The 14,979-nt window shown below is 34.2% G+C and overlaps 1 protein-coding gene across 1 annotated transcript in view; it reads right to left on the bottom strand.

Annotated features, from left to right (window-relative positions):
* Positions 1 to 14,979, bottom strand: part of LOC122408149 (uncharacterized) — a 1,237,064-nt gene that overhangs the window by 1,081,999 nt on the left and 140,086 nt on the right. The window contains exon 3 of the mRNA XM_043414787.1: positions 9,940 to 10,811. Coding sequence (XP_043270722.1) covers positions 9,940 to 10,260 — 321 coding nt within the window. The 5' untranslated portion in view covers positions 10,261 to 10,811. The remainder of the gene's footprint in view (positions 1 to 9,939; positions 10,812 to 14,979) is intronic.

Genomic DNA, 14,979 nt, shown 5'->3' with positions numbered 1-14,979 from the left:
AATGTTAGAAGTTTTCGGGTACTTTTTTTCAGCAACTATCAAACTGTGGATAATTGGACTTCAGCGGCCACTTGCAAACTTTGGAAATATATTTCATTGGGAGCACATTCTGGATGAGATGAAATCTCTAGATTCAGAATGCAAAAGCGACATTTAAAGTGGGCAAATCTGTTGGATTTTTCGCGTTCTTTCATTTGAATTTTGAAGAAAAGGAATAAATAAAATCTGTTCTATTAAGGAAATCTTTACGTCAGTTCTTTCTTCGTTCAAAGACGTGGAAACAATTGCCAAAGGCCAAGGACAGACCGGTGACGAAATATTTCCAGTATAATTTTGACGAAAAATAGATCTTTTGTCGCGGAAACCAACGTTATGAGCCGAAAATCATATTACAGTCCACGAGACGCATTTCTTTACTCTTTTGGGTTCCTATTACACAAAACATATGAGAAGATAAGGGGGAAAATCACCAACGTGGAAGAAAAAACCAGTGCCGAAATATTTCCAGTACAATTTTGACGAAACATAGGTCCTTTTTTGTGGAAACCAACGTTATAAGCCGAAAATCATATGTCGGCCCCCAACCCGCTTTCTACCATTCTCTTGGGTTCCCAATAAGCATAGCATATTAGAGTAGAAGAAAAAAAATAGCCCAAGTCCATGGACAGACCTGTGACGGAATATTGTCTGTACAATGTTGACGAGAAATTTGTTGTTTTTCGTGGAAACCAACGTTATAGGCCGAAAATCATATTACGGCCCACAACACGCATTTCTTCATGCTCTTGGGTTCCCAATAGACAAAACATATTAGAAAACAAGGAGAAAAATCACCAAAGTCCAAGACCAAACCAGTGCCTAAATATTTTCAGTACAATTTTGAAGAAAAATTGGTTTTTACGTGGAAACCAACATTATAAACCGAAATTAATTTCTTGGGCCTCATCCCGGATTCCTCCATGCTGTTGAGTTCCTAATAGGCATAACATATTAGAGTATAAGAGAAAAAATCGCCAAAGTTCAAGGGCAGACTTGTGACGAAATATTTTCACTACAATTTTTACGAAAAATTGGTTTTCTATGGTGGAAACCAACTTTATAAGCCGGACATCATACCCAGGGAAAATAAGGTTGTGAAAAGTACATTGATGTTCCCTTATTTGCTGATAATTTCATGAAAAAGATTATCCCATAAAAAAATGTTCGTATGAGAATGGAATCTATAAAAATATACTAAGCAAATAATTCATAGAAATTTAAACTCAAATACTATAACCGTCATAACATAAATGAGGAACTTTTGAGAAAAAAGGCGTGATATCAAACCATAAACTTCCCCTTGGGAAAAAAAGGTTGGGACAAGTACATTAATGGTCCCTTGTTTCTGGATGACATAGAAAAAAAATTCAGAACCACGAAAAAAGTTCTATAGAAATAATAAACGAAAAATTGTTAAGTTCAAAAAAATTCAACAATAAAAAACAATCGAAAAAAATTCTGTAAAGAAAAATAAAATTTTTCAAAAAAATTCATAAATATTGAACAAATTGAAAAATGTACTATCCAAGTTACATGCAGTATAAAAATGTCTGATATCAATTAGAGGCCAAGTTTTTATTGATAAGTTGGAATATTTATTGAACAAATCGGAAACTTTAATTGAAACTCATGATAATTATTTTCAAGAAAAAAGTTAATGAAAAAAAAGTCATAACGGAAGTTACGTGCAGTACTAAAATGTATTATATCAATTCGAGGTCAAGTATTTATCAGTTATTCGAAATATAATCTCCGGCGACAAATGAGCGTTGAGAATCCTTGTCGGGCTCACAACGTTTTATCAAAATTACTAAAAAATTAATGGAAATGAAATCATTAAAAATTCACATGAAAGTCATTCGTTACTTCAACAAGGTACATACTTTAAAGAATCGATTCCCCTCCGATTTTCAGGATCCCCTGGTATTATTCACAACATTCAACTTCGATTGGATCGGTACAAATTATGTTCAAATACGTCTTAAACGTACTTGTCCGGCCCATCACTTTTTATTCAAATTGCTCATTCGAAAACAAATCAAAAACAAAGTTAATGCATGTGTTAATATTAAGGAACAGTAATTCCCGAGGAAATAATTTTCTTTCGAATCGCTCTTGTCAAAATGAAACGAAAATGAAAGATAAAGTTGATTAATCTATTTATATCATATGAAGTCAGAATTCACAACAAAATAATTTTTCTCCAAATTCCAGGAATCCACGTGTCGTACTCGACTAGTGGTATTTATCAAAATGTGTACGTGACTATAGAAAAAAAAAAACATTGCATGGCTGAGTAGGTTCGAAAATTTCTTATAATGTGCCTGATTATTTCTCATTTTCATTGGTTCTTACCGAATGGCATATGTTCACTGAAGAAAATGAGAAGTGGATATTGCTATACGGATTTGCGAACAATCAAGTTCAAATTACTTGGAGATATTATTTTTATTTATATCCATTTTATTATATTTGTCATTATAGCCCTGATTTGTTTTCGAATGAGCAATTTGAATAAAAAGTGATGGGCCGGACAAGTACGTTTAAGACGTATTTGAACATAATTTGTACCGATCCAATCGAAGTTGAATGTTGTGAATTGTTAGAAATAGAAGACGTTCACTTCTACGTGTCTTGTTCAGTACATTTATATATATTGATTTGCAATGACAAATTGAGCGTATCCAAGTGTTATTGATCGTTCTCGTTTTGTCTTTTTCCGTTGATACTTTTTTCACAACGTTTTGTATGTGTTAGACGTGAAAATAAAGCTATCTGTTTTTACAAATAAAGAATTGAGTTGTCTAAACTTATTTCACAATAATCTATCATTTATATTTAAAGCAAAAGTCAATTGACAGGAGAGGAGAACGAAGTGTGACGTCATGCTTTGAAAGCATAAAATTATGTTTTAATAAATGCACGTGCATATATTCAAAGTATATGTGAAATAATTTAAAACGATCGTTTAGACGAGATAATGTTAACTGGTTAACCATGGGAAGGATGAAGGAGTAATATTAGATATGTTAACAGAAATACATCTGGCTCCATTGTGGGAGGATTTGAAGGTTAAATTCAGTCTGGATACAAACCACAGAGGAGAAACAGTTATCCTAGAAGTAAAAGATGAGACATTGTTGATTATTCCAGATGCGGGGAATGTGTATAAGACTGGTAAGATGAGTGTTTAGATGGGAAGATAGAATTGAAAAGAAAATTAAATCAAACATTTAAACTCTGGACAGTTGTTCAAAAAGTGTATACTTGTGTTCGGTATTACATTAAGTGTTCAACTGGGAGAAGCATGTGAGAGATATTGTGTTCAGATTACTTGTATGCTTATCCATCTTGAAGTCGGTCATACTTGTGTTCGGTCAACTGATTTCAGGATACACTTTCTTGGAAAATTTCACCATATTTAGTAAATTATAATTTTTATTACGTTTCGCAGAAAAAAGAATGATGTCGGAAGAAAAGTGGAATGCCCTTGTAAGTCTTAATGACGAATTAATAATAGCCGGAAAAGCATTATTTATGCCAAGAACAAATTCAGAGCAAAGCACAACCAATGTGAAGGTTGATGAAAAGAGAGATGAGTCAAAAGAAGTACCGTGTGAGACATGTCATGCAAAGGAGGAATATGTGAATACAAATAAAAACGTTACCATTGAGATGAGTAAATTAAAAGAACTGGTTGATAATAAAAAATCAGGTGCAGATAAGCCTCAAGTGACCAGCAATATTCCCACCAATTTTGATTCAAAAACTTTGAAATCTATTAAAAGTCGAGGTAACCAAAACAGCAAAATTATTGCTAAAGATAATATTTCAGTTCATGAAAGACTCGAGAGTCAAGAGCGTAAGATGAGTGAACTGATAAATCTGGTAGGTAGTTTTTGCTCAGCTACCAATAAAATGATGGAAAAAATTGGGGAAAACTTGAAAGCAATTAGAGATGAGAGAGAAAGTAAAGAGGAGCGAGAAAAGTGGAAAAACTGTATAGTAAAAATTCAAGAAAGCTATACACAAAATATTAATGATATAAAAGGTACTGTGAATACTCTCAATAATCTGTGTGAGGAGATTAAAGAAGACGATGAGGAAAAAGTTTCAGAAATAGTTGAGGTGAGAGAAAACACGATGATTAAAACAAACTTGAAAGACGAGATTGCAAGTATAATTAAGGAGCAATTTAACAATTTAAAAATTGATGAGTCAAGAACAATTGGTCAGAGCCCGGTAAATTCATTAACTGAACAGGTTAAAGAAACATTGAAGTTGGAAATTATTAACAAAAACGGAGGGATAAAAAGAGATTACAAACTAGATAAAAATGTGAAGTATGAACACTTCTATGATTACTTCTCGTCAGAACTAAGATCTTGTGGATTGTTACATATAATTGATGACAAAATTACAAGCATTGCAGATGAAAAAATTTTGGATGAGCAAAAATATAAAGTTCGTGATATATTAATAAATCATTTGGATAGTAACTATCATTCTAAAGTCATGCAAATACAAAATCCAAAAGAAATTTTAATTAAATTAAAAGAGCTAAAAAGATGTGAGGTAAATGTAACGTCTCATGGAGTAAGGAAGCAACTGTATAGTATGCAGTACATTATTGGAAAAATCACAGCAGTAGAGTTCTGTGAAAAATTTGAAGAAACAATCAGAAATTATGAAAATTCGCCAGGTGCTACTCCACTATCTGAAGATGAAAAGAGAGATGCATTTTATAATGCTGTAATGATATCAGTACCAGCAGTCCAGTCAATTGAGTTTCTATCTAAAAATACCAAAGGAATCAGTCCCGATTATGAACAATTGAAAAACCTGGTCATGCAAGATGAGGCAACAAGGAAACAATTAAGTGGTGAGATTTGTGAAGTGAGAGCAGCTAACTTGGCACAAAGAGAAATAAAAAGGTGCTATAAATGCCAAGCAATCGGTCACATTGCCAAAGATTGTCCAAATGAAGGAATTCTGTGCTACTGTTGCCAAAAGTTTGGAAATCACAAAGCTTCGGAATGTCCTGAAGCAAATAAAAATACTGGTAACTTTAATAAAGTTAGAGACCATTCCAAAGTTAATAACAACTTTAATAGATACAGTAATAGTTCTCGAGGATCAGGAGGTAATAAATTCAAACAATCATTGAAAAGAAAATTAAACGGGACAGATGAAGGAAATACTAAGAGAGGAAGATTCAAAAGTGACAGGGGCAGAGAAAATTACAAGTATTCAAATTATAACAATAATAAGCTAAAACCCAACAAACAAGGAAATCAAAGAAATGGAGAGAAGTCAAGTGAAGGGAACAGTCCAAATAAAGGTAAGCTAAGTGTGAATCACACTGAAATTGAAGCAATGTATACCAGAACAACACAATTAGATGATAACGGAGTTTTTACAAAGTTTTTGGCAGACTCTGGGGCAACAGAGCATTTAACAAATTCTAAAATCATTTTTAAAACGTTTGATGAATTAGATTGTGGAATAATTAAGTGTGCAAATCAAGATGAGTCAGCGGATTTGAAAACGGAGGGAGTGGGACGAGTTGAAATACAGTTGAAAAATGGTAGAGTACTTGAAATTGACAAAATGATTTTTGCAAAAGCTCTGAATGAAAATTTGTTATCCTTACGGAAATTTGCTGAAATGGGTTTTGCAATTTATTTAGATGATAAAGAAATCAATATTTTTGACCCAATATCAAATGAACAATTTATATCTGGTATATATAAAAGACCATACTGGGTAATCGAAATAAAAGTTGACAAAAATAAAGTGAAAGGTGAAACATCATCCAGATTGTTAAGTAAACAAGTGATAGCAAATTTAGCAGAACAAAAGTTAGTAGATAAAAAATATTTTACTCGAAGTGTAGCTGCTAAAGAAAACTCAATGAAACAATTAATAAAACATCAAGTAGATGAGCATGTTGAATCTTCAAATGAAATGAGAAAAGACAAAATGGAAGAAAAATCAAATGCAAAACAGGAGAGTGATGAAAGTAAAGATAAAAGAGATACTCCATATGAGCAGTCTAACTTTGACATTACAATTTGGGATCGGAAATTTCATGATATTGATGAATTACCATACATTGATCAAGTAGAAGATATATCATCCTTTAATAATGAAAATAATAAGATTTCTAAAGTTAACAAAGCAATGCTATGGCATGTGAGATTTGATCATGCTTCAAAAGCCTATCTTAGATCACTGCAACTAAAATTTCCGGAGAACAAAGAATTAAATAATGTAGTGTTTGATGAATCAATTTTAAAATGTGAGGTGTGTTTAATCTCTAAATTCAATAAATTACCGTTTCCTGTTGTGCGAAAACGAGCGACTGCATCATTGCAAATTATACATTCTGATGTCATGGGTCCAATATCTCCAATCTCTCATCCTAAAGGCTACAAATATATCTCAGTTTTTATTGATGATCAGTCAAGATTTGCAATGGCATACCCAATGAAAGCCAAAAGTGAGACGGGTCACTGTTTCGAAATGTTTGTCAGAAGTGCAAGAAATTTGTTAGGATACAATGCAAAGGTGTGCTATTTACGAACGGATCAAGGAACTGAATATACAGGTGGATATACCGTGGAAGTTTTGAAAAAGTTAGGAGCGGAATCGCAATTAGCAAATCCGGATACACCCGAACATAATGGGGTCTCGGAGAGATTTAATCAAACAATTCAAAAGAAAGTCAGGACATATATTTATGATGCGAAATTACCAGAGAATATGTGGGATCTTGCATTGACGGCAGCGGTGTATGCCTACAATCGTACCCCACACAAATCTAATAACATGATTACACCTTTAGAAAAGTTTGCACCAAATCATAGTTTTCATATCGAGCAGATTAAAAGATTTGGATGTTTAGCTTACATTAAGGTTCAAAGAAAAATAGGTCCAAAATTTAGAGCAGAAGGAGTAAGGGTAATTTTGGTTGGATATACTCCTACCGGATATCAATTCCTGAAACCAGAAGAAGGAAAATACTATGAAAGTAGAAATGCTAGATTCAATGAAAAGCGAGTTTATGGTGACATTTATCAGAAGAATAGTATTAAAAATTTCCCAGTTGAACAAATAGAAATAAACAAAGAAAATTGGTTTGTTAAATTTGATGAAGAGGAAATTGAAGTAAACAATTTTTTAAAGCCAGAAGGAGAAATGACAAGTGAATGTGAACAAGATACACAGAGAAAAAGGGAATTAAATTCAAACAAAATTATGAAAATTGATAACAAAGAAAGGAATGACACTAATGTTGGAATGCTAAATTTAGACGAGAATCTAAAAACAAATGTATTTTCGTGTGAATTCTATAATAAAATTGAATCAAATCAAAGTCAGTTCAATGATAAAATGTATCATAGTTTGTTAGCAAACATGAATTCAGATCCTATTAATTATAAAGATGCAATAGAATCTGAAGATAGAGAGTACTGGAAATTGGCAATTAATGAAGAGTTGAATTCCATGGAAAGAAATAAAGTATGGAAATTAGTAGAGAAACCGACAAAGATGAAAAATGGACAAAAAATTAATATAATTGATGCCAAATGGGTTTTTAAACGGAAAATTGAAACAAATGGAAAAACAAGATATAAAGCGCGATTAGTAATACGAGGTTTCAAAGACAAAAATATTTATGAATTAAAAGAAACTTATGCTCCGGTATCGAGGCTACCATTGGTAAGAGCAGTATTAGCCATAATAAACAAATACGATTTGGAAGTTTGTCAGTTAGATGTAAAAACAGCATTCCTTAATGGGGAAATAGATGAGGAAATTTTCATGAAATTCCAGAGGGAACAGCTTATACAGAAAAAGAGAAAGAAACAAAGGTGTGCAAGCTAGAGCGTGCTCTTTATGGACTAAGAATTAGTCCCAAAAAATGGAATGATAAATTTACTAAAGTTGCTTTAAGTATGGGATTGAAAAATTCTGATTTAGAGCCCTGCTTATTTATGTGGAGAAAAGAAGACAAATTTCTAATTTTACTCTTGTATGTAGATGATATCTTACTGTCAAGTAATGATATGTTGAAAATGCTAGAAGTAAAAACAAATTTGAGCAATGAGTTTGAAATGAAAATTTTAGGAGAGCCAAAGGAATTTTTAAGCATCTCAATTAAACGAGATAAAAAGAATAGAGTGATTGAGTTGAATCAAGAAAAATATATTGAAAAATTATTAGTCCGGTTTAGATTTGACCAGTCACATGCGCAAAGAACCCCAATGATTACCACGCAAGTTTCAAATCACGAAAGGAAAATGAGAGAATCAGATGTTGATTGCGAAAACGTGAATTGGATAGAAACAAGAAAAAATATACCATACCGAGAAGCAGTAGGTAGTCTACTGTATTTGGCTGGTGCTACTAGACCTGATATTTCATATGCAGTAAATGTTCTAAGCAGACATCAAATAAATCCAACTGAAGAAGATTGGAAAATGGTAAAAAGGGTATTTAGATATTTGAAAGGTACAAAATCTCTGGGACTGAGATATACAGGAGAGTCAGAGGATATTCAGTCTTATTCAGATGCGAGTTTTGCTCATTGCAAAAATTCATTGACTACTTGTGGTTTTGTGATAAATTTATTTGGTGATGCAATTACTTGGCGAACACACAAACAATCATATGTATCATTATCTACTTGTCATGCGGAATATGTAGCAATGAGTGAGGCGAGTCAAGAGATGTTGTCAATTTATAATTCTCTTAGATTAATTTTAATTAATCTTCCCTTACCAATGATTTTATGGTGCGATAATAAAGCAGCAATAGCCAGTGCTGAAGTTGATGGAGGAAATAAACTAAGACACATAATTGAGGTGAAATATCATCATATTAAAGAATGTGTTAAAAAAGGTTTAATTATGTTAAAGTGGATTAGATCTAAAGATCAACTTGCAGATGTGTTTACAAAACCTCTTTCTTTTGGTCTTCATAAAGAATTGGTCAACAGAATAATGAATTCAAAACTTTAATAACTTTATTTATTTACAGGAAATAACTAGATCCAGAACAATGGAAAACCTATATGAGATAAGTTAAAATGAGTTTACAAGATTAGACATCGCAGAATTGATCGGGAGGGAGTGTTAGAAATAGAAGACGTTCACTTCTACGTGTCTTGTTCAGTACATTTATATATATTGATTTGCAATGACAAATTGAGCGTATCCAAGTGTTATTGATCGTTCTCGTTTTGTCTTTTTCCGTTGATACTTTTTTCACAACGTTTTGTATGTGTTAGACGTGAAAATAAAGCTATCTGTTTTTACAAATAAAGAATTGAGTTGTCTAAACTTATTTCACAATAATCTATCATGAATAATACCAGGGGATCCTGAAAGTCGGAGGGGAATCGATTTTTTAAAGTGTGTACCTTGTTGAAGTAACGAATGACTTTCATGTGAATTTTTAATGATTTCATTTCCATTAATTTTTTAGTAATTTTGATAAAACGTTGTGAGCCCGACAAGGATTCTCAACGCTCATTTGTCGCCGGAGATTATATTTCGAATAACTGATAAATACTTGACCTCGAATTGATATAATACATTTTAGTACTGCACGTAACTTCCGTTATGACTTTTTTCTTGAAAATAATTATCATGAGTTTCAATTAAAGTTCCCGATTTGTTCAATAAATATTCCAAATTATTAATAAAAACTTGGCCTCTAATTGATATCAGACATTTTTATACTGCATGTAACTTGGATAGTACATTTTTCAATTTGTTCAATATTTATGAATTTTTTTGAAAAATTTTATTTTTCTTTACAGAATTTTTTTCGATTGTTTTTTATTGTTAGTTATTACAGAAACAACTAAGCTAATTATGATAATTTACTTACCTTCAAAGTGAGTAATTTAATATTCAAACCACTGTTCTGAGTGGTTGGAACTGGGCTGAGGTCACAACGCACTCTTCGATGAGATTTCTCGACAACAGGTTTGCGATTTAGAAAGTCATTAATTTTCTGTTCTTGATAATTTTGATCTAGATTCCGAGGATGGTCATTGTTATCGGCGTAACTTTTCTGGTTCTCACGGTATGTTGAATCTTGATGAATTGAGCGCAGTGTAAAAGTTGCCTCGTCGGTTTTATTTTGCTTGTTCGTCTCGTCACTTACTGAATTCACAGCTTTATCTTTATTATTGCAACATCTCGGCATTTCACACTATACTTGAAATCTATACACACCTCTTTATATTTCGTCTGAATTATGTATTTTATTTTTTAAATATTTTCCCTATAATACCGTTCTCAACTTCTCTTTTAATTTATTGCTAGTCCTCAGAATGACTAATAACTATCAATCTTTTGTTTTGCACTGAGAAGAGTTTCATGTTACTTTTTTTGTTTAAAACTGCGGAGGTTTTAATTTTACGACGAAATCAAACTATCTAGTAGGTGCAATAATACACATTATTTCTGCAATGAGAGAATGCTGATATGCTTGTTTTCTTATAGGCAATATCGCTAATGAATGTCAATTCAATGTTCAATTATTTTAATGTTATTCATATGCATTTTTCATCTTTCTTTGTTCCGATTTGGTAATCCATCGGCACCGAACTCAATCACGTGCAATAATTCACAATTTTCGTATTGACCGAGATCGATTACAGTATTTAAGCTTAGTACCCATTCCTTTTATAATTTGAGCTTCCATGTATTGAGGTTTTTCTTGCCAGTTTGTTATTGCCCATTTTCGCAAGTACTCTGTAATCAAATCAAGAAAAAAACATTTTGGAATTATGAGATTTTTCATTCAAATGAGTAATAAGCTGTAACGATAAAGCAGTAATGGCATCTAACAAAAAAAGTGTTTAGAGAACAACGATCGCAATAGTATTGTCGAAAAATTACGAGTATTACGGATGACCTGACCACAGCGGTAGACTAAGCGAACCAAGAAAAATTTTTGGACATGCTTATATTCAGATTCTCACAGTAAATGGAAAGACAGCCTGGATAAATATTCAGAAGACAGGCTCCACCTTCGGTCACACTAATTTTTTAATATGTTATTCTAGGTGTTCCCCTGAGAAATTTTATTAGTAATTATAGGTGGAAGTCTCCAATAGTTCCAGAGATATAGCCTTGTATTAGGGATGATTTGGTCTACATAAACGAGTATATGAGGCATTCCAGGCCAAATTAACCACTTTTGAACCCAGCCTTTTTCGATTTGGCGGAAACTTTTTAATCTAGAGATTAAATATTTAAAAAATTTTTTTGGGTCTAGAGACCCCAAAAAAGTTATGAATTTTTTAAAAAAATAGCGTTATTTTTTATCAAAGTAACAACGCTTTTAAAAATTGACTTATTGGGATGTTTTTTTTAAACTTTTGTCTTCCGTGTACTTCTCAGAAAAAAATATCAAAAGGTCATACAAATCCATTTTTAACGTTTTTTTTGAGAATTTAGGTAGAAAACAAAAATTTTAGAATGATTTCCATTTGTAATTTCTTTTTCTTCTCTCTATAATAAACTTTGACATTTTTTACAAGTTCTCTGAAAAATTCAAAGCGGGCTCTTCGCTTTCTATTTTTTTTTCCATTACAAAATTTTTTTTTCTTTCAATTCAGCTTATTTTTAATGACTCCACTTTGAAAATCTTCGAGGATGTACCGAGAACCTTAAAAGTTGAAAAACAATGATAATTATAAAAAGTAATATCAGTAATCATTGAAAAAACTTTAATTTAAAAAAAAATGAAAAATTTAAAGACAGCCGTTAAAATCTTTTGTATTCTTCTAAACTACATTTGAAAACACAGAAAATGGAATAAAATTTATGATTTGACCAATTTTTGGTCAAACTATAAGCTTTTAAAAATTTGGAAGTAGCTCAAAATCAGGGGATAAAATTCATTTCAATTTTTCTCTCTTAAAGCTATTTCAGACCTGACGGAAAAAGATAAATAATCGCGAAATTGGATTCTAAATAAAATAAGAGTTGGAAAGGAAATTCAATTTACGGCTCGCTGGAATCGCATGGCCAATACGTATCGGACGATAACACGGTTTCCGCACGCGGCGTACTCAAATTCGTCAGGTAATTAAGGTAATAGGTAATCGCATCGCAATTTCGCGGGTGTCGTAGGTAATCGACGACCGACGCTCTGGCATTGTAGGTAAAAGGTAATCAGCAATCTGACGAGCAGATGCCTTAGATAACAGGTAAAAAGTAACCAACGCCAAAACAACCGGTGTCTTAGGTAAATTCAGGTAAAAGATAATCGACACCAGGTAACTCCCTACATGAGTTCTCGATCGCAAGAAAACTCGAAGATACGCGACGAACGGTAATCGAAGGTGACAGTGAAGCGAACTTCGGCCAAGCGCGAGGTAATGTCAAAATTCCGTGAATTTCCAAACGATCAGTATCAGTAATACGAAGGTAGCGGTGTTAGAAAATTAAATAAATGGTAGAAGATAACATCGAGATAACATTCGAAAAATAACATAGGTTACGAAAATATAGGCCACAATACGGCTCACAATAAGGTAACAGAAAATGAGGTAATCGTACGCGAAATAAAGAGTAAGAAATAGATATCAACGCAAAAGAAAAGATTGAAAAATATGCAATACAACAGACCGAATAAATCGCCGTATAAACGATGCGCGACAGTAAGTGCGAGAGAGATAAAGCGCAAACATCGCGCGAACGAACCGTGCTCGCTAGAGCCTCAACGCGTGCATGGAGAGAGAGAAACGTAGCTGCGTAGAATATTGCAGCGCGTACTACACGAAATTCATGAACTCGACAAATCAATACTCAATATAACTACGCCAAATAAATCAATAAGAAATGGACCCAAATTAATATTGAATGGACTAATGGAGTTAAGCCATAAAACTACAAGAGAATGGAGACTCGAGAAGTATCGGCCGCAATCTCACTCGATACTTCTCCACATATCTCCCGAAACGCCAAATAAAACGGCGTTCTCCCCACAACTAGGCCCATGCACGACAGCGCTCACGCGCTAGGCGCGAACTAGAGTACGGACTCTTTGCTCGCGCTTTCGCGGGAAACTCAAAACCATGGAGCGTGTACGGAGGATAATTCCTGTCCCGCTTCTTTACACAATATCGCAATAGTTACCCTTCTGCTGCTCTCACCTCTCCCGCTCACTCGAAACACTCCTCTCGACTAAATGACCGTGATCCGGATAGCTCTCCTCTTGGGGATCCCGCGGGCAGCTTTGAAAGGCCGAGGGGAGGCCTCCCTCACGACTCCGGATGTCGCGGTGGGCCCACAACGATAAGCCACCAGGCAAGAACAGCACCTCGCCTCCAGAAAACTCCCCCAGACCCCGCCTGACGAGGCGCCGGTTTGCACGGACTGTGACACCCGAATTCACGGTATTGCGGGCGGTGCAACTCTGGGTTGCTACGGCAGGAAAGACACGGGCGGCGTTCAATAAATGGCCTATGCCAGCGTGCTCTTTCAACTGCCCGCAGGTCGAGAATGTTCTTCAGTGCTCGAAGACGGCGTGAGAGGAATGATTCTCGTGAACAAGATCGGCTCGAACAGTTGGAAAGTAACGATAAATTAATAACACCGGCACACAAAAAAAAAGTGGTAAGTACTGTAACGAAACGCTCTTGCCGACCTGGCCTGCACGCTGCCACGCGTCGGTTCGAGCAACCTTAATGATAAGGAGCAGGTATGAAGGACACGCGGACACCGTGAGTTTTAGTAAAAAAATAAAATAATCAATTTTATTCAGATAATTTACCAAATTCTGGCAAAATGAAAGAAATTTTGCGCTTTGGCTCGCTGATTTCTAAAACAAATTTTGTGTTTTTTTTTGTTTTAAACTGTCTCGCTTTGTTTAATCGGATCTGGCGAGAAAAAGACCCGAAAGACCCGAAAACGTTGCTATTTCTCTGTCTGAGAAAATTTCAATTTTCTCAATTTCCAAATTTCAATTGTACAAAAATAGTAATTAGAGAAAAACCAGTTTTAAACTTAATGGTCGCGTTTGTTCTAATCTTTCGATACGCCTCAAACTTAAAAACTCCTCGATTTAATATTTCGTGCTATAATTCATTAGACTCGATTTTTCCGATGTCCTGTTATGCTCACTTTTAAAATCAAATAAATCCAAGAGTATTTTTCGCTTTTACAATTCTTATTTCCGTTTTTGATTCGATATAAATTCTAGTACTATCTATTGCTTCTTGGATGATTATTTTCTAAATGGGTTTAGATCTCCCTGCCTGGACCACTTCGGACAATATTTTTCAAATGAGAATTTAATTTTTAATAATTGGATAAATTTTAATCCTCCTCGAACAATAAGAAAGAGAAAAAAAATGAAATGGTAGGATGTAGACCGTGGGCTATGGGATCGAAACGTCGCCGAATCGATCCGAGAACTCCGTGCAACGGAAAGCTGGAAATTTTTAAGGTTAGGTGCGGACCCTGGATTATGGGATCGAAACGTCCCCGAATCGCTCCGAGAACCGAGGCATCCAAGGAAATAGGCAATTCACCGTCCACGGGCTATGGAATCGAGACGTCGCCGAATCGATCCGAGAGTCCGCGCAACGGGAACCCCAGAAAATTTCGAGGATAGGTTTATTATTGTTGAGGCCGAATAGAAGCCGAAACGCCTTCTCTGATTGGCCCGTTGCGATGATTCGCGCTCGCCCGTTGGTTGAGCGGGCTAAAATACGATGCGCGGACTACCGCTTTTCATGTTTTTCAACTTTGTGTGATTATTAACAATAAAAACTTGAAATTGATCAGTTATTATTTAATTTCTTCTTTAATTTGGCATTGTTACTTCGTTTAATATGATTCGAGTAATTTCAATCGCTAAAAGTCACGTACGCGTCCTATAGCCCATTAACGCTCTGCTCGTGCATGC

Source organism: Venturia canescens, chromosome 1, assembly GCF_019457755.1.
Source record: "Venturia canescens isolate UGA chromosome 1, ASM1945775v1, whole genome shotgun sequence".
NCBI lineage: Eukaryota > Metazoa > Arthropoda > Insecta > Hymenoptera > Ichneumonidae > Venturia > Venturia canescens.
This window is presented reverse-complemented; position numbering and strand designations above follow the sequence as displayed.